Source organism: Labrus mixtus, chromosome 14, assembly GCF_963584025.1.
Source record: "Labrus mixtus chromosome 14, fLabMix1.1, whole genome shotgun sequence".
Lineage (NCBI taxonomy): Eukaryota > Metazoa > Chordata > Actinopteri > Labriformes > Labridae > Labrus > Labrus mixtus.
This window is the reverse complement of record NC_083625.1, coordinates 21,872,281-21,898,053: the sequence shown is the minus strand read 5'-3', so window position 1 is coordinate 21,898,053 and position 25,773 is coordinate 21,872,281. Positions and strand designations below refer to the sequence as shown.

The following is a 25,773-nucleotide window of genomic DNA, read 5'->3' as shown; positions in this document are numbered from 1 at the left end:
TGTGTGTGTGTGTGTGTGTGTGTGTGTGTGTGTGTGTGTGTGTGTGTGTGTGAGTGTGAGTGTGTGTGTGAGTGTTTGTGTGTGTTTGTGTGTGTGTGTGTGTGTGGTGACTCTGCTTCTATATTTAACCTGCAGGCCGACTCGCGCTCAAACACACTCGGCATAAACTTGAACGCTGACAGACGACGAGCAGGATGGAGGTAAAACACACAGCTTTTCTCTGCTGCTGCTCAGTGTGTATGTGTGTGAGTGAGAGTGTGTGTGTTTTCTCGTGGAAGATGAAAAAGTTTAGTTTAGCTGGAACTTTCAACTTTTCTTACAAACAGCACTTGTCTCTTTAATGTTTTGTTGTTTTTGATACAATAATAAAAAAATAATCTGCAGGTTGAGTGTGTGTGTGTGTGTGTGTGTGTGTGTGTGTGTGTGAGACAGCGTGTTTAGCAGCTGTGTGATGAAGTTAAACTTTGTATCAGATTTCATCAACATGCTCATTGTGTTTGTACAGCACGGGTGTCGTCAGCTCTTTTAGAGCAGAATGATTTTCCTTCTAATCTCGACTGTTGACGTCTGTTTGGATGTTTGATGACTGTTTGGATGTTTGATGGCTGTTTGTATGTTTGATGACTGTTTGGATGTTTGATGACTGTTTGGATGTTTGATGGCTGTTTGGACGTTTGATGACTGTTTGGATGTTTGATGACTGTTTGGACGTTTGATAACTGTTTGGATGTTTGATGGCTGTTTGGACGTTTGATGACTGTTTGGATGTTTGATGACTGTTTGGACGTTTGATAACTGTTTGGATGTTTGATGGCTGTTTGTATGTTTGATAACTGTTTGGATGTTTGATGGCTGTTTGGACGTTTGATGACTGTTTGGATGTTTGATGACTGTTTGTATGTTTGATGACTGTTTGGATGTTTGATAACTGTTTGGATGTTTGATGGCTGTTTGGACGTTTGATGACTGTTTGGATGTTTGATGACTGTTTGGACGTTTGATAACTGTTTGGATGTTTGATGGCTGTTTGGACGTTTGATGACTGTTTGGATGTTTGATGACTGTTTGGACGTTTGATAACTGTTTGGATGTTTGATAACTGTTTGGATGTTTGATGACTGTTTGGACGTTTGATAACTGTTTGGATGTTTGATGGCTGTTTGTATGTTTGATAACTGTTTGGATGTTTGATGGCTGTTTGGATGTTTGATAACTGTTTGGATGTTTGATGGCTGTTTGTATGTTTGATGACTGTTTGGATGTTTGATGACTGTTTGGATGTTTGATAACTGTTTGGATGTTTGATGGCTGTTTGGACGTTTGATGACTGTTTGGATGTTTGATGACTGTTTGGACGTTTGATAACTGTTTGGATGTTTGATGGCTGTTTGGACGTTTGATGACTGTTTGGATGTTTGATGACTGTTTGGACGTTTGATAACTGTTTGGATGTTTGATAACTGTTTGGATGTTTGATGACTGTTTGGACGTTTGATAACTGTTTGGATGTTTGATGGCTGTTTGTATGTTTGATAACTGTTTGGATGTTTGATGGCTGTTTGGACGTTTGATGACTGTTTGGATGTTTGATGACTGTTTGGATGTTTGATGACTGTTTGGATGTTTGATGACTGTTTGGACGTTTGATGACTGTTTGGATGTTTGATGACTGTTTGGATGTTTGATGACTGTTTGGATGTTTGATGACTGTTTGGATGTTTGATGACTGTTTGGATGTTTGATAACTGTTTGGATGTTTGATAACTGTTTGGATGTTTGATAACTGTTTGGATGTTTGATGACTGTTTGGATGTTTGATAACTGTTTGGATGTTTGATGACTGTTTGGATGTTTGATGGCTGTTTGGACGTTTGATAACTGTTTGGATGTTTGATGACTGTTTGTATGTTTGATAACTGTTTGGATGTTTGATGGCTGTTTGGACGTTTGATGACTGTTTGGATGTTTGATGACTGTTTGGATGTTTGATAACTGTTTGGATGTTTGATGACTGTTTGGATGTTTGATAACTGTTTGGATGTTTGATAACTGTTTGGATGTTTGATAACTGTTTGGATGTTTGATGGCTGTTTGGATGTTTGATGGCTGTTTGTATGTTTGATAACTGTTTGGATGTTTGATGGCTGTTTGTATGTTTGATGGCTGTTTGGATGTTTGATGGCTGTTTGTATGTTTGATAACTGTTTGGATGTTTGATGGCTGTTTGGATGTTTGATGGCTGTTTGGATGTTTGATGGCTGTTTGGATGTTTGATGGCTGTTTGGATGTTTGATGGCTGTTTGTATGTTTGATAACTGTTTGGATGTTTGATGGCTGTTTGGATGTTTGATGGCTGTTTGTATGTTTGATAACTGTTTGGATGTTTGATAACTGTTTGGATGTTTGATAACTGTTTGGACGTTTGATAACTGTTTGGATGTTTGATGGCTGTTTGTATGTTTGATAACTGTTTGGATGTTTGATGGCTGTTTGTATGTTTGATGACTGTTTGGATGTTTGATGACTGTTTGGACGTTTGATAACTGTTTGGATGTTTGATGGCTGTTTGTATGTTTGATAACTGTTTGGATGTTTGATGGCTGTTTGTATGTTTGATAACTGTTTGGATGTTTGATGACTGTTTGGATGTTTGATGGCTGTTTGGATGTTTGATAACTGTTTGGATGTTTGATGACTGTTTGTATGTTTGATAACTGTTTGGATGTTTGATGGCTGTTTGTATGTTTGATAACTGTTTGGATGTTTGATGACTGTTTGGATGTTTGATGGCTGTTTGTATGTTTGATAACTGTTTGGATGTTTGATGACTGTTTGTATGTTTGATAACTGTTTGGATGTTTGATGGCTGTTTGGACGTTTGATGACTGTTTGGATGTTTGATAACTGTTTGGATGTTTGATGGCTGTTTGGATGTTTGATAACTGTTTGGATGTTTGATGGCTGTTTGGACGTTTGATGACTGTTTGGATGTTTGATAACTGTTTGGATGTTTGATGGCTGTTTGGACGTTTGATGACTGTTTGGATGTTTGATGACTGTTTGGACGTTTGATAACTGTTTGGATGTTTGATGACTGTTTGGACGTTTGATGACTGTTTGGATGTTTGATGGCTGTTTGGACGTTTGATAACTGTTTGGATGTTTGATAACTGTTTGGATGTTTGATGACTGTTTGGACGTTTGATGACTGTTTGGATGTTTGATGGCTGTTTGTATGTTTGATAACTGTTTGGATGTTTGATGGCTGTTTGGACGTTTGATGACTGTTTGGATGTTTGATGACTGTTTGTATGTTTGATAACTGTTTGGATGTTTGATGACTGTTTGGACGTTTGATAACTGTTTGGATGTTTGATAACTGTTTGGATGTTTGATGGCTGTTTGGACGTTTGATGACTGTTTGGATGTTTGATGACTGTTTGGACGTTTGATAACTGTTTGGATGTTTGATGGCTGTTTGGACGTTTGATGACTGTTTGGATGTTTGATGACTGTTTGGACGTTTGATAACTGTTTGGATGTTTGATAACTGTTTGGATGTTTGATGACTGTTTGGACGTTTGATAACTGTTTGGATGTTTGATGGCTGTTTGTATGTTTGATAACTGTTTGGATGTTTGATGACTGTTTGGATGTTTGATAACTGTTTGGATGTTTGATGGCTGTTTGGACGTTTGATGACTGTTTGGATGTTTGATGACTGTTTGGATGTTTGATGACTGTTTGGATGTTTGATGACTGTTTGGACGTTTGATGACTGTTTGGATGTTTGATGACTGTTTGGATGTTTGATGACTGTTTGGATGTTTGATGACTGTTTGGATGTTTGATGACTGTTTGGATGTTTGATGACTGTTTGGATGTTTGATAACTGTTTGGATGTTTGATAACTGTTTGGATGTTTGATAACTGTTTGGATGTTTGATGACTGTTTGGATGTTTGATAACTGTTTGGATGTTTGATGGCTGTTTGGACGTTTGATAACTGTTTGGATGTTTGATGACTGTTTGTATGTTTGATAACTGTTTGGATGTTTGATGGCTGTTTGGACGTTTGATGACTGTTTGGATGTTTGATGACTGTTTGGATGTTTGATAACTGTTTGGATGTTTGATGACTGTTTGGATGTTTGATAACTGTTTGGATGTTTGATAACTGTTTGGATGTTTGATGGCTGTTTGGATGTTTGATGACTGTTTGTATGTTTGATGACTGTTTGGATGTTTGATGACTGTTTGGACGTTTGATAACTGTTTGGATGTTTGATAACTGTTTGGATGTTTGATGACTGTTTGGATGTTTGATAACTGTTTGGATGTTTGATAACTGTTTGGATGTTTGATGGCTGTTTGGATGTTTGATGACTGTTTGGACGTTTGATAACTGTTTGGATGTTTGATGGCTGTTTGTATGTTTGATAACTGTTTGGATGTTTGATGGCTGTTTGTATGTTTGATGACTGTTTGGATGTTTGATGACTGTTTGGACGTTTGATAACTGTTTGGATGTTTGATGGCTGTTTGTATGTTTGATAACTGTTTGGATGTTTGATGGCTGTTTGTATGTTTGATAACTGTTTGGATGTTTGATGACTGTTTGGATGTTTGATGGCTGTTTGGATGTTTGATAACTGTTTGGATGTTTGATGACTGTTTGTATGTTTGATAACTGTTTGGATGTTTGATGGCTGTTTGTATGTTTGATAACTGTTTGGATGTTTGATGACTGTTTGGATGTTTGATGGCTGTTTGTATGTTTGATAACTGTTTGGATGTTTGATGACTGTTTGTATGTTTGATAACTGTTTGGATGTTTGATGGCTGTTTGGACGTTTGATGACTGTTTGGATGTTTGATAACTGTTTGGATGTTTGATGGCTGTTTGGATGTTTGATAACTGTTTGGATGTTTGATGGCTGTTTGGACGTTTGATGACTGTTTGGATGTTTGATAACTGTTTGGATGTTTGATGGCTGTTTGGACGTTTGATGACTGTTTGGATGTTTGATGACTGTTTGGACGTTTGATAACTGTTTGGATGTTTGATGACTGTTTGGACGTTTGATGACTGTTTGGATGTTTGATGGCTGTTTGGACGTTTGATAACTGTTTGGATGTTTGATAACTGTTTGGATGTTTGATGACTGTTTGGACGTTTGATGACTGTTTGGATGTTTGATGGCTGTTTGTATGTTTGATAACTGTTTGGATGTTTGATGGCTGTTTGGACGTTTGATGACTGTTTGGATGTTTGATGACTGTTTGGATGTTTGATAACTGTTTGGATGTTTGATGACTGTTTGGACGTTTGATAACTGTTTGGACGTTTGATAACTGTTTGGATGTTTGATGGCTGTTTGGATGTTTGATGGCTGTTTGGACGTTTGATAACTGTTTGGACGTTTGATAACTGTTTGGATGTTTGATAACTGTTTGGATGTTTGATGACTGTTTGGATGTTTGATAACTGTTTGGACGTTTGATAACTGTTTGGACGTTTGATAACTGTTTGGACGTTTGATAACTGTTTGGATGTTTGATGACTGTTTGGATGTTTGATAACTGTTTGGACGTTTGATAACTGTTTGGATGTTTGATGGCTGTTTGGACGTTTGATAACTGTTTGGATGTTTGATGGCTGTTTGGACGTTTGATAACTGTTTGGATGTTTGATGGCTGTTTGGACGTTTGATAACTGTTTGGATGTTTGATGGCTGTTTGTATGTTTGATAACTGTTTGGATGTTTGATGACTGTTTGGATGTTTGATGGCTGTTTGGATGTTTGATAACTGTTTGGATGTTTGATGACTGTTTGTATGTTTGATAACTGTTTGGATGTTTGATGGCTGTTTGTATGTTTGATAACTGTTTGGATGTTTGATGACTGTTTGGATGTTTGATGGCTGTTTGTATGTTTGATAACTGTTTGGATGTTTGATGGCTGTTTGGACGTTTGATGACTGTTTGGATGTTTGATGACTGTTTGGATGTTTGATGGCTGTTTGTATGTTTGATAACTGTTTGGATGTTTGATGGCTGTTTGGACGTTTGATGACTGTTTGGATGTTTGATGACTGTTTGGACGTTTGATGGCTGTTTGGACGTTTGATGACTGTTTGGACGTTTGATGGCTGTTTGGATGTTTGATGACTGTTTGGATGTTTGATAACTGTTTGGATGTTTGATGGCTGTTTGTATGTTTGATAACTGTTTGGATGTTTGATGGCTGTTTGTATGTTTGATAACTGTTTGGATGTTTGATGACTGTTTGGATGTTTGATGGCTGTTTGTATGTTTGATAACTGTTTGGATGTTTGATGGCTGTTTGTATGTTTGATGACTGTTTGGATGTTTGATGGCTGTTTGGACGTTTGATGACTGTTTGGATGTTTGATAACTGTTTGGATGTTTGATGACTGTTTGGATGTTTGATGACTGTTTGGATGTTTGATGACTGTTTGGACGTTTGATGACTGTTTGGATGGTTGATGACTGTTTGGATGTTTGATAACTGTTTGGATGTTTGATGACTGTTTGGACGTTTGATGACTGTTTGGATGTTTGATGACTGTTTGGACGTTTGATGACTGTTTGGATGTTTGATGACTGTTTGGATGTTTGATGACTGTTTGGATGTTTGATGACTGTTTGGACGTTTGATGACTGTTTGGATGTTTGATGACTGTTTGGACGTTTGATGACTGTTTGGACGTTTGATGACTGTTTGGATGTTTGGACGTTTGATGACTGTTTGGATGTTTGATGACTGTTTGGACGTTTGATGACTGTTTGGATGTTTGATGGCTGTTTGGATGTTTGGACGTTTGATGACTGTTTGGATGTTTGATGGCTGTTTGGATGTTTGGACGTTTGATGACTGTTTGGATGTTTGATGGCTGTTTGGATGTTTGGACGTTTGATGACTGTTTGGATGTTTGATGGCTGTTTGGATGTTTGGACGTTTGATGACTGTTTGGATGTTTGATGACTGTTTGGACGTTTGATGACTGTTTGGATGTTTGATGGCTGTTTGGATGTTTGATGACTGTTTGGATGTTTGATAACTGTTTGGATGTTTGATGACTGTTTGGACGTTTGATGACTGTTTGGATGTTTGATGACTGTTTGGACGTTTGATGACTGTTTGGACGTTTGATGACTGTTTGGACGTTTGATGACTGTTTGGACGTTTGATGACTGTTTGGATGTTTGATGACTGTTTGGATGTTTGGACGTTTGATGACTGTTTGGACGTTTGATGACTGTTTGGATGTTTGATGACTGTTTGGACGTTTGATGACTGTTTGGACGTTTGATGACTGTTTGGATGTTTGGACGTTTGATGACTGTTTGGATGTTTGGACGTTTGATGACTGTTTGGATGTTTGATGGCTGTTTGGATGTTTGGACGTTTGATGACTGTTTGGATGTTTGATGACTGTTTGGATGTTTGATGACTGTTTGGACGTTTGATGACTGTTTGGATGTTTGATGACTGTTTGGACGTTTGATGACTGTTTGGATGGTTGATGACTGTTTGGATGTTTGATAACTGTTTGGATGTTTGATGACTGTTTGGACGTTTGATGACTGTTTGGATGTTTGATAACTGTTTGGACGTTTGATGACTGTTTGGATGTTTGATGACTGTTTGGATGTTTGATGACTGTTTGGATGTTTGATGACTGTTTGGACGTTTGATGACTGTTTGGATGTTTGATGACTGTTTGGACGTTTGATGACTGTTTGGACGTTTGATGACTGTTTGGATGGTTGATGACTGTTTGGATGTTTGATAACTGTTTGGATGTTTGATGACTGTTTGGACGTTTGATGACTGTTTGGATGTTTGATAACTGTTTGGACGTTTGATGACTGTTTGGATGTTTGATGACTGTTTGGATGTTTGATGACTGTTTGGATGTTTGATGACTGTTTGGACGTTTGATGACTGTTTGGATGTTTGATGACTGTTTGGACGTTTGATGACTGTTTGGACGTTTGATGACTGTTTGGATGTTTGGACGTTTGATGACTGTTTGGATGTTTGATGACTGTTTGGACGTTTGATGACTGTTTGGATGTTTGATGGCTGTTTGGATGTTTGGACGTTTGATGACTGTTTGGATGTTTGATGGCTGTTTGGATGTTTGGACGTTTGATGACTGTTTGGATGTTTGATGGCTGTTTGGATGTTTGGACGTTTGATGACTGTTTGGATGTTTGATGGCTGTTTGGATGTTTGGACGTTTGATGACTGTTTGGATGTTTGATGACTGTTTGGACGTTTGATGACTGTTTGGATGTTTGATGGCTGTTTGGATGTTTGATGACTGTTTGGATGTTTGATAAATGTTTGGATGTTTGATGACTGTTTGGACGTTTGATGACTGTTTGGATGTTTGATGACTGTTTGGACGTTTGATGACTGTTTGGACGTTTGATGACTGTTTGGACGTTTGATGACTGTTTGGATGTTTGATGACTGTTTGGATGTTTGGACGTTTGATGACTGTTTGGACGTTTGATGACTGTTTCGATGTTTGATGACTGTTTGGACGTTTGATGACTGTTTGGACGTTTGATGACTGTTTGGATGTTTGGACGTTTGATGACTGTTTGGATGTTTGGACGTTTGATGACTGTTTGGATGTTTGATGGCTGTTTGGATGTTTGGACGTTTGATGACTGTTTGGATGTTTGATGGCTGTTTGGATGTTTGGACGTTTGATGACTGTTTGGATGTTTGATGGCTGTTTGGATGTTTGGACGTTTGATGACTGTTTGGATGTTTGATGACTGTTTGGACGTTTGATGACTGTTTGGATGTTTGATGGCTGTTTGGATGTTTGATGACTGTTTGGATGTTTGATAACTGTTTGGATGTTTGATGACTGTTTGGACGTTTGATGACTGTTTGGATGTTTGATGACTGTTTGGACGTTTGATGACTGTTTGGACGTTTGATGACTGTTTGGACGTTTGATGACTGTTTGGATGTTTGGACGTTTGATGACTGTTTGGATGTTTGGACGTTTGATGACTGTTTGGACGTTTGATGACTGTTTGGATGTTTGATGACTGTTTGGACGTTTGATGACTGTTTGGACGTTTGATGACTGTTTGGATGTTTGGACGTTTGATGACTGTTTGGATGTTTGGACGTTTGATGACTGTTTGGACGTTTGATGACTGTTTGGATGTTTGGACGTTTGATGACTGTTTGGACGTTTGATGACTGTTTGGATGTTTGATAACTGTTTGGATGTTTGATGACAGTTTGGATGTTTGATGACTGTTTGGATGTTTGATGACTGTTTGGACGTTTGATGATTGTTTGGACGTTTGATGACTGTTTGGATGTTTGATGACTGTTTGGACGTTTGATGACTGTTTGGCCGTTTGATGACTGTTTGGATGTTTGGACGTTTGATGACTGTTTGGATGTTTGGACGTTTGATGGCTGTTTGGATGTTTGATGACTGTTTGGACGTTTGATGACTGTTTGGACGTTTGATGACTGTTTGGATGTTTGGACGTTTGATGACTGTTTGGATGTTTGGACGTTTGATGACTGTTTGGACGTTTGATGACTGTTTGGACGTTTGATGACTGTTTGGATGTTTGGACGTTTGATGACTGTTTGGATGTTTGGATGTTTGATGACTGTTTGGATGTTTGATGACTGTTTGGATGTTTGATGACTGTTTGGATGTTTGATGGCTGTTTGGATGTTTGATGACTGTTTGGATGTTTGGACGTTTGATGACTGTTTGGACGTTTGATGACTGTTTGGATGTTTGGACGTTTGATGACTGTTTGGATGTTTGGACGTTTGATGACTGTTTGGACGTTTGATGACTGTTTGGACGTTTGATGACTGTTTGGATGTTTGGACGTTTGATGACTGTTTGGACGTATGATGACTGTTTGGATGTTTGGATGTTTGATGACTGTTTGGACGTTTGATGACTGTTTGGATGTTTGGACGTTTGATGACTGTTTGGACGTTTGATGACTGTTTGGATGTTTGATGACTGTTTGGACGTTTGATGACTGTTTGGACGTTTGATGACTGTTTGGATGTTTGGACGTTTGATGACTGTTTGGACGATTGATGACTGTTTGGACGTTTGATGGCTGTTTGGATGTTTGATGACTGTTTGGACGTTTGATGACTGTTTGGACGTTTGATGGCTGTTTGGATGTTTGATGACTGTTTGGATGTTTGATAACTGTTTGGATGTTTGGACGTTTGATGGCTGTTTGGATGTTTGATAACTGTTTGGATGTTTGATAACTGTTTGGATGTTTGATGACTGTTTGGATGTTTGATGACTGTTTGGATGTTTGATAACTGTTTGGATGTTTGATGGCTGTTTGGACGTTTGATGACTGTTTGGATGTTTGATGACTGTTTGGATGTTTGATGACTGTTTGGATGTTTGATGACTGTTTGGACGTTTGATGACTGTTTGGATGTTTGATGACTGTTTGGATGTTTGATGACTGTTTGGACGTTTGATGACTGTTTGGATGTTTGATGACTGTTTGGATGTTTGATGACTGTTTGGACGTTTGATGACTGTTTGGATGTTTGATGACTGTTTGGACGTTTGATGACTGTTTGGATGTTTGATGACTGTTTGGATGTTTGATGACTGTTTGGATGTTTGATGGCTGTTTGGACGTTTGATGACTGTTTGGATGTTTGATGACTGTTTGGATGTTTGATGGCTGTTTGGACGTTTGATGACTGTTTGGATGTTTGATGACTGTTTGGATGTTTGATGGCTGTTTGGACGTTTGATGACTGTTTGGATGTTTGATGGCTGTTTGGACGTTTGATGGCTGTTTGGACGTTTGATGACTGTTTGGATGTTTGATGGCTGTTTGGACGTTTGATGGCTGTTTGGACGTTTGATGACTGTTTGGATGTTTGATGACTGTTTGGATGTTTGATGACTGTTTGGACGTTTGATAACTGTTTGGATGTTTGATGGCTATTTGTATGTTTGATAACTGTTTGGATGTTTGATGACTGTTTGGATGTTTGATGACTGTTTGGATGTTTGATAACTGTTTGGATGTTTGATGACTGTTTGGATGTTTGATAACTGTTTGGATGTTTGATGGCTGTTTGGACGTTTGATGACTGTTTGGATGTTTGATGACTGTTTGGATGTTTGATGACTGTTTGGATGTTTGATGACTGTTTGGACGTTTGATGACTGTTTGGATGGTTGATGACTGTTTGGACGTTTGATGACTGTTTGGATGTTTGATAACTGTTTGGATGTTTGATGACAGTTTGGATGTTTGATGACTGTTTGGATGTTTGATGACTGTTTGGACGTTTGATGACTGTTTGGACGTTTGATGACTGTTTGGATGTTTGATGACTGTTTGGACGTTTGATGACTGTTTGGCCGTTTGATGACTGTTTGGATGTTTGGACGTTTGATGACTGTTTGGATGTTTGGACGTTTGATGACTGTTTGGATGTTTGGACGTTTGATGGCTGTTTGGATGTTTGATGACTGTTTGGACGTTTGATGACTGTTTGGACGTTTGATGATTGTTTGGATGTTTGGACGTTTGATGACTGTTTGGATGTTTGGACGTTTGATGACTGTTTGGACGTTTGATGACTGTTTGGACGTTTGATGACTGTTTGGATGTTTGGACGTTTGATGACTGTTTGGATGTTTGGATGTTTGATGACTGTTTGGATGTTTGATGACTGTTTGGATGTTTGATGACTGTTTGGATGTTTGATGACTGTTTGGATGTTTGATGGCTGTTTGGATGTTTGATGACTGTTTGGATGTTTGGACGTTTGATGACTGTTTGGATGTTTGGACGTTTGATGACTGTTTGGACGTTTGATGACTGTTTGGATGTTTGGACGTTTGATGACTGTTTGGATGTTTGGACGTTTGATGACTGTTTGGACGTTTGATGACTGTTTGGACGTTTGATGACTGTTTGGATGTTTGGACGTTTGATGACTGTTTGGATGTTTGGATGTTTGATGACTGTTTGGACGTTTGATGACTGTTTGGATGTTTGGACGTTTGATGACTGTTTGGACGTTTGATGACTGTTTGGACGTTTGATGACTGTTTGGATGTTTGGATGTTTGATGACTGTTTGGACGTTTGATGACTGTTTGGATGTTTGGACGTTTGATGACTGTTTGGACGTTTGATGACTGTTTGGACGTTTGATGACTGTTTGGACGTTTGATGACTGTTTGGACGTTTGATGACTGTTTGGATGTTTGGACGTTTGATGACTGTTTGGACGATTGATGACTGTTTGGACGTTTGATGGCTGTTTGGATGTTTGATGACTGTTTGGACGTTTGATGACTGTTTGGACGTTTGATGACTGTTTGGATGTTTGGACGTTTGATGACTGTTTGGACGTTTGATGACTGTTTGGACGTTTGATGACTGTTTGGATGTTTGGATGTTTGATGACTGTTTGGACGTTTGATGACTGTTTGGATGTTTGGACGTTTGATGACTGTTTGGACGTTTGATGACTGTTTGGACGTTTGATGACTGTTTGGACGTTTGATGACTGTTTGGACGTTTGATGACTGTTTGGATGTTTGGACGTTTGATGACTGTTTGGACGATTGATGACTGTTTGGACGTTTGATGGCTGTTTGGATGTTTGATGACTGTTTGGACGTTTGATGACTGTTTGGACGTTTGATGGCTGTTTGGATGTTTGATGACTGTTTGGATGTTTGATGGCTGTTTGGATGTTTGATGACTGTTTGGATGTTTGATAACTGTTTGGATGTTTGATGGCTGTTTGGACGTTTGATGACTGTTTGGATGTTTGATGACTGTTTGGATGTCTGATGACTGTTTGGATGTTTGATGACTGTTTGGACGTTTGATGACTGTTTGGATGTTTGATGACTGTTTGGACGTTTGATGACTGTTTGGATGTTTGATAACTGTTTGGATGTTTGATGACTGTTTGGACGTTTGATGACTGTTTGGATGTTTGATGACTGTTTGGACGTTTGATGACTGTTTGGATGTTTGATAACTGTTTGGATGTTTGATGACTGTTTGGACGTTTGATGACTGTTTGGATGTTTGATAACTGTTTGGATGTTTGATGACTGTTTGGACGTTTGATGACTGTTTGGATGTTTGATGACTGTTTGGATGTTTGATAACTGTTTGGATGTTTGATGACTGTTTGGATGTTTGATGACTGTTTGGATGTTTGATGACTGTTTGGATATTTGATAACTGTTTGGATGTTTGATGACTGTTTGGATGTTTGATGACTGTTTGGACGTTTGATGACTGTTTGGATGTTTGATGACTGTTTGGACGTTTGATGACTGTTTGGATGTTTGGACGTTTGATGACTGTTTGGATGTTTGATGACTGTTTGGACGTTTGATGACTGTTTGGATGTTTGATAACTGTTTGGATGTTTGATGACAGTTTGGATGTTTGATGACTGTTTGGACGTTTGATGACTGTTTGGACGTTTGATGACTGTTTGGATGTTTGATGACTGTTTGGACGTTTGATGACTGTTTGGCCGTTTGATGACTGTTTGGATGTTTGGACGTTTGATGACTGTTTGGATGTTTGGACGTTTGATGACTGTTTGGATGTTTGGACGTTTGATGGCTGTTTGGATGTTTGATGACTGTTTGGACGTTTGATGACTGTTTGGACGTTTGATGACTGTTTGGATGTTTGGACGTTTGATGACTGTTTGGATGTTTGGACGTTTGATGACTGTTTGGACGTTTGATGACTGTTTGGACGTTTGATGACTGTTTGGATGTTTGGACGTTTGATGACTGTTTGGATGTTTGGATGTTTGATGACTGTTTGGATGTTTGATGACTGTTTGGATGTTTGATGACTGTTTGGATGTTTGATGGCTGTTTGGATGTTTGATGACTTTTTGGATGTTTGGACGTTTGATGACTGTTTGGACGTTTGATGACTGTTTGGATGTTTGGACGTTTGATGACTGTTTGGATGTTTGGACGTTTGATGACTGTTTGGACGTTTGATGACTGTTTGGACGTTTGATGACTGTTTGGATGTTTGGACGTTTGATGACTGTTTGGACGTTTGATGACTGTTTGGACGTTTGATGACTGTTTGGACGTTTGGACGTTTGATGACTGTTTGGATGTTTGGACGTTTGATGACTGTTTGGACGTTTGATGACTGTTTGGATGTTTGGACGTTTGATGACTGTTTGGACGTTTGATGACTGTTTGGATGTTTGGACGTTTGATGACTGTTTGGACGTTTGATGACTGTTTGGATGTTTGGACGTTTGATGACTGTTTGGACGATTGATGACTGTTTGGACGTTTGATGACTGTTTAGACGTTTGATGACTGTTTGGATGTTTGGATGTTTGATGACTGTTTGGACGTTTGATGACTGTTTGGATGTTTGGACGTTTGATGACTGTTTGGACGTTTGATGACTGTTTGGACGTTTGATGACTGTTTGGACGTTTGATGACTGTTTGGATGTTTGATGGCTGTTTGGATGTTTGATGACTGTTTGGATGTTTGGACGTTTGATGACTGTTTGGACGTTTGATGACTGTTTGGATGTTTGGACGTTTGATGACTGTTTGGATGTTTGGACGTTTGATGACTGTTTGGATGTTTGGACGTTTGATGACTGTTTGGACGTTTGATGACTGTTTGGATATTTGGACGTTTGATGACTGTTTGGACGTTTGATGACTGTTTGGACGATTGATGACTGTTTGGACGTTTGATGACTGTTTGGATGTTTGATAACTGTTTGGATGTTTGATAACTGTTTGGATGTTTGATGACTGTTTGGATGTTTGATGACTGTTTGGATGTTTGGATGTTTGATGACTGTTTGGACGTTTGATGACTGTTTGGATGTTTGGATGTTTGATGACTGTTTGGATGTTTGATAACTGTTTGGATGTTTGATGACTGTTTGGATGTTTGGACGTTTGATGACTGTTTGGATGTTTGATGACTGTTTGGATGTTTGATGACTGTTTGGATGTTTGGATGTTTGATAACTGTTTGGATGTTTGATAACTGTTTGGATGTTTGATGACTGTTTGGATGTTTGATGACTGTTTGGACGTTTGATGACTGTTTGGATGTTTGATAACTGTTTGGATGTTTGATGACTGTTTGGACGTTTGATGACTGTTTGGATGTTTGATAACTGTTTGGATGTTTGATGACTGTTTGGATGTTTGATGACTGTTTGGACGTTTGATGACTGTTTGGACGTTTGATGACTGTTTGGATGTTTGATGGCTGTTTGGATGTTTGATGACTGTTTGGATGTTTGGACGTTTGATGACTGTTTGGATGTTTGGACGTTTGATGACTGTTTGGACGTTTGATGACTGTTTGGACGTTTGATGACTGTTTGGATGTTTGGACGTTTGATGACTGTTTGGACGTTTGATGACTGTTTGGATGTTTGGACGTTTGATGACTGTTTGGACGTTTGATGACTGTTTGGATGTTTGGACGTTTGATGACTGTTTGGACGTTTGATGACTGTTTGGATGTTTGATGACTGTTTGGACGTTTGATGACTGTTTGGACGTTTGATGACTGTTTGGATGTTTGGACGTTTGATGACTGTTTGGACGTTTGATGACTGTTTGGATGTTTGATGGCTGTTTGGATGTTTGATGACTGTTTGGATGTTTGATGGCTGTTTGGATGTTTGATGACTGTTTGGATGTTTGATGACTGTTTGGACGTTTGATGACTGTTTTGATGTTTGATGACTGTTTGGATGTTTGATGGCTGTTTGGATGTTTGATGGCTGTTTGGATGTTTGATGACTGTTTGGATGTTTGGACGTTTGATGACTGTTTGGACGTTTGATGACTGTTTGGATGTTTGGACGTTTGATGACTGTTTGGATGTTTGATGACTGTTTGGATGTTTGATGACTGTTTGGATGTTTGATGACTGTTTGGATGTTTGGACGTTTGATGACTGTTTGGACGTTTGATGACTGTTTGGATGTTTGATGGCTGTTTGGATGTTTGATGACTGTTTGGATGTTTGATGGCTGTTTGGATGTTTGATGACTGTTTGGATGTTTGATGACTGTTTGGACGTTTGATGACTGTTTTGATGTTTGATGACTGTTTGGATGTTTGATGGCTGTTTGGATGTTTGATGGCTGTTTGGATGTTTGATGACTGTTTGGATGTTTGGACGTTTGATGACTGTTTGGACGTTTGATGACTGTTTGGATGTTTGGACGTTTGATGACTGTTTGGATGTTTGATGGCTGTTTGGATGTTTGATGGCTGTTTGGATGTTTGATGACTGTTTGGATGTTTGGACGTTTGATGACTGTTTGGACGTTTGATGACTGTTTGGATGTTTGGACGTTTGATGACTGTTTGGACGTTTGATGACTGTTTGGATGTTTGGACGTTTGATGACTGTTTGGACGTTTGATGACTGTTTGGACGATTGATGACTGTTTGGACGTTTGATGACTGTTTAGACGTTTGATGACTGTTTGGATGTTTGGATGTTTGATGACTGTTTGGACGTTTGATGACTGTTTGGATGTTTGGACGTTTGATGACTGTTTGGACGTTTGATGACTGTTTGGACGTTTGATGACTGTTTGGACGTTTGATGACTGTTTGGATGTTTGATGGCTGTTTGGATGTTTGATGACTGTTTGGATGTTTGATGACTGTTTGGATGTTTGGACGTTTGATGACTGTTTGGACGTTTGATGACTGTTTGGATGTTTGGACGTTTGATGACTGTTTGGATGTTTGGACGTTTGATGACTGTTTGGACGTTTGATGACTGTTTGGATGTTTGGACGTTTGATGACTGTTTGGACGTTTGATGACTGTTTGGATGTTTGGACGTTTGATGACTGTTTGGATGTTTGGACGTTTGATGACTGTTTGGATGTTTGATGACTGTTTGGACGTTTGATGACTGTTTGGATGTTTGATGACTGTTTCGACGTTTGATGACTGTTTGGACGTTTGATGACTGTTTGGATGTTTGGACGTTTGATGACTGTTTGGATGTTTGGACGTTTGATGACTGTTTGGACGTTTGATGACTGTTTGGATGTTTGGACGTTTGATGACTGTTTGGATGTTTGGACGTTTGATGACTGTTTGGATGTTTGATGACTGTTTGGATGTTTGGACGTTTGATGACTGTTTGGACGTTTGGATGTTTGGACGTTTGATGACTGTTTGGATGTTTGGACGTTTGATGACTGTTTGGATGTTTGATGACTGTTTGGACGTTTGATGACTGTTTGGACGTTTGATGACTGTTTGGACGTTTGATGACTGTTTGGATGTTTGATGACTGTTTGGACGTTTGATGACTGTTTGGACGTTTGATGACTGTTTTGATGTTTGATGGCTGTTTGGACGTTTGATGACTGTTTGGATGAATTGATGTTTCTTAATTTCGAAATTTTCCCACTGAAAGCCGGAATGTCGTATCTTTCCGACAGCCCTTGAATGCATCACAGGTTTGTGTTGTATCCCTGAAGATATTTTGCTGTGACGACCGTCTCTGACAGCCAATATGCAAACGATCCCACAGCTGACACTTTGTGAACACACACAGAGCGCTCACTGTTACTGACGGCTTCAGAAAGATATTTACATGTTTATTTATTTTCCATAAAGGCATCAATTCTTCTCTCATGGAGTTAAGTACACTATGACTGTGAAAACCTCATATCTTGGTGTCTTTGTCTGATTTAAAGTCAGAAATATATGATTGATTGAAGCTTTGGTAGCTTTTTAGCAGAGTGAATGTATTTCAATGAGACGCACCAGAAGGCTGTGAAAGACTAACAACAGGACACTTGACGTTTGATAGAGAGGCTCCCTCTGTTATCCACTTCCTGTGGATTGTAATGATGCCAAGGAAGGAAGAAGGGAAGTAAGAAAGGTAGTGATATGATGATAGTTAGTCCCCCACAGTCCCTAACAACCGTCTGTGTTCCTTAGTAACAGTGATGTGTAGGCTGCACACTTTTAAAGTACGGCTCACAATTCAACCGAGAAATCCAATCCACCTGTATTCATAAAGCACATTTAAAGACAACACAAGTCGCTGCACAATGAAACACAGTGGAGTACGTTTAGAGACGAGCTGCAGCGTTTTCGAACACATTGAGACGCTCAGCATAACAGCAACATGAAGAGCGTTTGAATAATGGAGACGTGTGCCGATCGAAACGAGCACAAGCTTCTTAAAGTCAGTGAAATGTTCTTTACTGTCTGACTAAATCAATTTCACCGCCGGGTAAGAGAGCACTGATTTCTCTCTTTTTTTAAACAACCAATCACAACTTTTGAAAGAATGTGTAAAACCTATCAACGTGGTCGACCATGCCTCCTCACAAGCTTCTGTCCCTTCTCGCTCCTAAACTACGAACACAGACGTGAGGTTTCACCCTGCACATAAGTCACCACTGAGGTCAATCCCTCGTCCACTCCCTTGTGGTCACTCTGACCTGCGACTGAGTTTGTGTGAAAGGTGCTAATATGTAATATAAATATTAATAAAGTTGAATATAGATCGATTATAATAAATACTGTGAACGTAATAAAGATTTCTGCAAATCACATGAGCCTGAAAGAAATGTAGCTGTGTTTTTACAGAAAAATAGACAGAACAGTTTTATCTGCAAATAAAAAAAGAAAGCACACAGACACACACACACACACACACACACACACACACACACACACACACACACACACACACACACACACACACACACACACACACACACACACACACACACACACACACACACACACACACACACACACACACACATACTACACACAGCTGTTGACATGAAGTTGATCCTCGTCCATGTCAGCTGAAGGTCTCACATTGCTGACATTCAACAGATAATGAAGTCACATTGCAGAGGACACACACACACACACACACACACAAATACACACTAACACACACAAACAGACACACACACACACACACACAGAGTGTTGCTCATTCTTTCCCGCATCGTCGACCTAAACTGAAGGCAGAAAGTGAGAGAAAACTACCGTTAAACCACATCCTCTGCAAGTGTGTGTGTGTGTGTGTGTGTGTGTGTGTGTGTGTGTGTGTGTGTGTGTATCTTCTATAGAACACAAACCAATTGTATGTCATAATTTTAGCCGCCATGTTTACAGTTTTTTCCAATTGCTAACACACTAAAATGACATGCATAGCACAATTATTTAAACTGACACACAGAGAGCAAAACATCTTCTCAAGTCTCCAAAAGTCTAAACACATTTTCTGCTTTACACACATTTTGCAATTCAAAATGGCACTTTTTTAAATGCACTGAACACGGTTCTCTGCATGAGACACAATAATCTGATGTAAAGTCACATGTTTGCCATTTCAAAACACTGCCATTCAAGATTATGAGCTAATTGGCTATATATGTGCCACCTGGCCAAACACCTCAATGGTTAATTGTTATCACTTCAATCAGGAAGTAAGCACTATGAAAAGACCACCAGTGAGCACTTTTTTTTTTTACAACAATGGAAGACATTGCAGAGAGAGGAAGAGGAAGAGGGAGGGGGAGAATGAGAGGGGGAGGAAGAGTGTGAGGTAGGGGTAGAGCTGGTAGAGGAGTTCATGGCCAAAGAAGACAACAACTTTCAAATGAAATCAGAGCAACCTTAGTTGATCATGTCATCAACCAAGGGCTGACAACACGAGAGGCTGGACAGAGATCAGCCCAACTTGAGCCGTTTTACTGTACTGGTATATGTTGCACTGACTTGTTTGGTGAAAAATTAAAAAAAAAATGTTTGAACAGCACGTGTGTGTATCTGCAAATATTTCTGTGCATGTGAACAATCTGAAGAATTTTCTACAATTCAAACTATTTTAGTATTATGGCAAAGCATACTAAAGATGAGAGTGCTTTTCATTATGCCCAACAGTGTGTAGTTGGTTAGACTAAAATCTGGTAATATGAATGAAGTGTGTGCCATTTGGTGCAAAAGTTTGATTTTGATAATGCTATATGTAGTTTTGGTTGCAGTGCTTCATTTTGCAGGATATATGAGGTATTTTGCAGTTTGGGTGTGTGGTTTTGTGAATTGTGTTAAGTATTTTGATAAAACCAGCCTAGTTTGCAAAATTGTGTTTTAGCAATTGGAAAAAACTGTAAGATGTTTTTCTTTTTATTAACAAACTTTATCTTCTCTTCCTCCCTCCCTCCCTCCCTCCCTCCCTCCCTCCCTCCTCCCTCCATTCTACCTTCCTTCCTTCCCTCCCTCAGGAGGAAGCTCTGCCGCAACGCTCTGTGGCTGACCTCGCAGGACGATTTAAAGGCTTGGCTCCTCCACAGGATGCTGCTGGAGAGAAAACAGTGAGTTTAAAACATAATCTGTGAATAACACACAAACACACACCTGAGTATGGATGCAAGCTGCATGGGCGGAATCACAGAGGGGGCCATGGGGGGCACAGGACCCTAAGATCTGCTCGGCCCCCCCAAAACCCTTCTGCCACAGAATCCTCGATATGTTAGCATTTCTAAGAAGAACAAAGTCAGAGACACAAAGAAGCAAAACAGCGGCAAAGAGACTCAAAGGGACGACGAGATGACTTTAAGGAGACAAACGACCACAGAGAGACCCCCGAGATAATAAAGAGATCCAAACAGACCACAAATAAACACGAAAGAACCACATGAGACGCAAACCCACCGCTGAAAAGGACAAAAAAGAGACACGTAAAACAACCACTGTCAAATATAACATAATGAAAGAGTCTTTAAAGGTCACATATTCTGTAAAATCCTCTTCTCCATGTTTCTCTAACTTTAATGTGTCTCTAGTCTGTCTACAAACCCCCCAATGATGAGAAAAGTCCATCCTCTCTGTCTTTTGCCTGCTCCACTTTTCAGAAAATGTGTGCTCAAACAGGCCGTTTGGAAATTTTCCCTTCATGACATCACAAAGGGCAGTAACCCCTTCCCCAGGTGGGTGACACTCCCACAGCTAGGTGTTTGTTCTGCCCTCTGAGTCTGCCTTCTCACCATAAACAATATGACATGGAGCGAGAAAGCCCGAGACACCCAAGCCCTTCCAGAGAGGGGGCGTGGTCACACCTCATTTACATTTAAAGGTACAGACACAGAAACAGCCTGTTCTGAGCAGGGCTGAAATAGAGGGGTTTATAGACATGATCAAATACAGGATCAGAGTGGATTTAGAAACTTCACACACATGTTTTGAGGAGCTCTGACACTTATTTACTCTGGATGATGAGGAGGATATGTGGCCTTTAAAGTCGTATTTTTGACGTTTAGTTAAAAACTGTGTCTGTAAAAACCGAGGTTTTGGAGTGTCCTTGAATGTGTCTCAGTGTGTGGCAGAGTTTCAACAGAAGTTTGTTGAAATAAAAACAGGAAATGAGGCAGGAAGTGCTTTGTGTGTGTGTTTGAACATGAACATGAAATAACATCTGTCAGTGTTTGTATGAAGACGACTCTCTGAAGCGTTTCACTTCATCATTTATGTTTGGCCTGAGAAAGAGGAGCAGATTATTCTTCTTTCTGCTTCTTTTCAGTCACGATTTGAGATCTTACTGTTTTGTTCAGTGAATGAATGAAATATGTTTAAATGAATAAAAATGTTCTTTATAGACAAATCTGAGGAAGTGCAGATTTTAAACCAGGGAGAGAAGTTCTTACTGTAAATTGCAATAAAGAAACTCAGAAGTTGACTATTCATCAGTCAGAGATGTCAGAGAAATCAATGTGTTTCTCGACGTTGTGTAGGATGAAGTCGCTCCTCGTGCCTTATTGCCTTTATTTGAAATCTCTATAAGTCCTTAAAGGAGCTGCAAGCTGGGAACATAAGTCCATTAAACTCCCATTAACCTGTCTGAACGCTCACCAGTTTGTCTGAGAGGAGGCGGTCTGAGCAGAGAAAAGTTAAAGGTCCAATCAGTAAGATGTTTAGTGAGGTAAATGATAAAGTGACCTTACTATATGATCAGACATTAAGGAAACATGTTATGTTGAAGTGCTGGCTTCTCTGACAACAATGCAGCAGCCAGTATGTCCTCCTTCTAACTTTAGTTTCTGTCCACCACATGGCAACCTGTGTGAGCATCGACTCTAGAGAGGAGGGGGCAGGGGGAGACAGCGCTCTATGAAGTTTATAATTTAGACTGCAGTACTCATTTTAAACACTAGGTGTCAGAGTTACATATTGTGACAAACTTTTTCTGGTGCACATATGATTGTTCCTTCTCTGATGTAGGTAACATGGTTCCAGAATGGAGGCTTAATAATACTGTTTGTTTGTTTACCAGGAGAAGCCGGTGAGACGACGGCCTCCTCGCTCCTTACAGATCCCAAAACCTCACGAAGACAACCAAGAGGTGAGACACAGATTACTTATTTTATCTCTGTAATCGCTAACAGGAGCGGAGCCAAAAGGTGGGCCTGAGGGGTGACATGGGCCCTCAAACATAACACCAAATATGTGTGTGTGTGTGTGTGTGTGTGTGTGTGTGTGTGTTCAGCCTGAAGGTGTCACCTCTACTCTACCTGTTAAAGTCAAGAGGAACTCTGCTCTGATTGAGAAGCTGCAGGTGAGTCCAGGTGGTCCCTGTCAGTCTCTCTGTGTGCCCTCTGACATCACCGTGACATCACTGTGACATCACTGTCTCGCTCTGCAGGCCAACCTGGCGCTCTCTCCCACGGCGCTGCTCCCATCTCCAAAGAGCCCCGGCTTCAGACTGCTGCCCCCCTCCTTCCCCCCTCAGTCACCTGTCTCTGCCCCTGTTACCACGGTAACCACCACCTCATCCACGCCAACCCCCCTAAGCCCTGTCGCCACCTCACCATTAACCGAAGAGGAAGGTCCCGCCTCTTTTGAAGCCCCTCCCATCTCAGAGGAGGGGTCCATCCTGTCAAACATCAACAAGGTGAGTCACTGTTCTCTTCCTCAGGTTAAATCCAGCGCTCTGATTGGTCTGGTTCCTGTGATGTAATCAAATAACAAATTCATGTTAACACCTGGGCAGTTATGTTCCTGCCTCTTAGAGTAACAGTTTTTATTTTAATAAGTCTGAATGAGGTGACCTCACCTGCCTGTCTTTGCTCTCATTGGTCCTCCAGAGTCGAGCTCGCCACTCCATCCGACGACGCCCTCCATCTCGACGCCACAGGAAGACCAGCAGCGGAGACGAGGTGGGTCTGAGCTCGCCGAGTGAACAAGGAGACAAAAAGACAGACAGAGCAGAAGAAGAAGGAGTAGGAGAAGGAGTAGGAGAAGGAGGGCAGGATGAAGATAAAACAGGGGAGGTGAAGGAGGAAAAAACAGACGCTTCAATGAAAAATGAAACCCATGAAGAAGAGAAGTCGGAGATCGATGTAGAGTCCAGAGAAGAAGACACAAAGGATGGAGAGATCCCATCCACAGGAGGAGGAGAGGAGGCATCTTCATCAAGGACAAGAGAGGAGGAGGAGGAGGAGGAGGCGGAGAAAAACTCAGGAGGAAAACATGAAGAAGAATCCACTAAAGGAGCAACAAACACGGAGAGCAGAGAAGAAGAAAAGAACGTGGCGAGTCCTGACTTTCTGCTTCCCTGAGTCCTCTTCTTTGTCAAACAAACCTCTGCCTCAGATTTCACTTTGTTGGTGCACGTTTAATCGTTGTGTTTTCTCTCTCACAGGAGACAACGTGTCAGACATCATCCTTATGAGACCCAGCACTGCAGGCAAGCAGAGCCCCTGCGATGCTGCGAGGGAGACCCTGCAGCTGTCTGAGAGTCTGGACTCTGTGCAGACGGACATTTAAATCAAATGTAGCTGCTGCGTTTGTTCGCTGCGGAGTGTCTTTATATCTAATGTAATGAAGATGACACCGACAGACTGAAACAAATAGTCCTGTAAAGTGTAATGATGATGATGATGATGATGATGGTGGTGTGTTTTTATATGTTCACTCTATGGTGGCCCTGAAGGTCAATTACATTTAATGAAATCCGAAAACTACTGTTGTAGTACTTGAAATCGGTCTTGGTCTCGAGACCATCGAGACATCATTTTCCAATTAAAGTCGATTCTAAAATTCACATTTTTTCATCTCTGTCTATTTTCTGTTTTTTTTTGTTGAAATTTGCTCAAACTAGGATCAATATTGGAGATGCTTTTGAAAAATGGAGAGAGGTTAGAACGCAGAAAGGTTTACAGACCGATGCAGAGCTGGATAAACACTGAAGCTTCAGTGTTCACCACATGGTGACCTGTGTGAGCACCACTCTAGAGAGGAGGGGGGGGGGGAGACAGCTCTCTACAATGTTTAGAATTAGGACTGCAGTACCCAATTAAACCACTGTAGGTGTCAGAGTTACATATTGCTCCTTTAAAGTGGAAAACACAGAGAGCAAGAGATTGACACGTCCCAGCTGTAATCAGCTGACAGCTTCTCTCATCAAGGCGCTCCATTTAAACACTATAAACATACTAACTCAAGTCAAGGTCAATCAATCAATCCACTATTTAATCAACTATTGTCTCTATGATTTCTGCTTCACCAACGCTGCTCACACTCTGCTGCTGCTGGGAAAGCTTTGCCTCCAACCCCCCCAGCAACCAGCCGCCTCCTTTCTGCCTGAAGCCTTTGGTTCCACCTTGTGGGTAAAGTTCAGCACTGCACGTCCTGGAAACCTTTGTCGTGCTGCTCAGCCAACCCAGGGAGCATCCTTTGACCAGAGCCTTCAACGCTCCGCATAACTGTACCTCCATGTTTGCAATAAAATGGTTGAATAAAGACGAGAGTGTTTCTGACTGTAACTGATTTATAGAAAAACAATCTTATTGGATAAATTAATGAAGCACAAGATATCTAAAATATCTCCCAACCCTCCATGGGTATGGAACCAAAGTCGCCGGTTTGTGTCTGGTAGCTGGAGAGGTGCCAGTTCACTTCCTGAGCTCTGCCTTTGGGCACTAGACCCCCTCCAACTCAGGAGCCTGAGGAGGAAACCTGGCAGCTCCTCGCTGTGTGTAAATCTGTTTCTGGATAATCTGTTTGATCCTGTGATGCTGCCACATCCAGCCTCACCGCAGCCCCAAATAAAACAGATCAACAGGAGCAGGACGCCACTTTAGGAAACATTCAGGTGTACTACAGGGGATGTGAAGTAACACGACGAGAGCACAATGAACTTAACGGCTCATTACGGCACAGGAGAGAAGGCTTCAGGGCTGAGACTGACCCACTGAGCTCCAAACACGATCCAACTGTCAAATCTCAGAGATCAGAGAGCGTGTATGCAGAAATAAAGAAGGGAAGAAGAATAATAACTGGGAGTAGTTAGAGAGCATCTTTCAAAAAGAGAGTTAAAAAGAGCTTCACATGCTGACAGAGAACAAACAAACGAGCATGAGACAGAATCAGACACCGACAGTGTGTTTAAAGACTTAAATCCTCTTCTTCTGTGGTTGGAAAAAGCACAAACACAAAGAGTGAAAGAGGATGAGATCATGAACCACAAAAAAAACCAAACACATTTACAGCAAACATGCAGAAAATACATAAATGATGCAGTGAGAAACAGACAAACGATGAATGTCTAAAAGGAGCAGTATGTTACGCTGACTCCTAGTGTTTAAAATGGGTACTGCAGTCTAAATTCTAAACAT

General features: G+C 40.4%; 1 protein-coding gene across 1 annotated transcript; it reads left to right on the top strand.

Moving 5' to 3' along the window:
* The first annotated feature begins 44 nt into the window (after positions 1–44).
* Positions 45–24,903, top strand: dub (duboraya). The gene is made up of 6 exons (XM_061055849.1): positions 45–200; positions 20,386–20,475; positions 22,431–22,499; positions 22,644–22,712; positions 22,800–23,048; positions 23,242–24,903. The coding sequence occupies exons 1-6, from the start codon at positions 195–197 to the stop codon at positions 23,713–23,715; spliced, it is 957 nt and encodes a 318-aa protein (XP_060911832.1). The 5' UTR covers positions 45–194; the 3' UTR covers positions 23,716–24,903.
* The last annotated feature ends 870 nt before the right edge of the window (positions 24,904–25,773 follow it).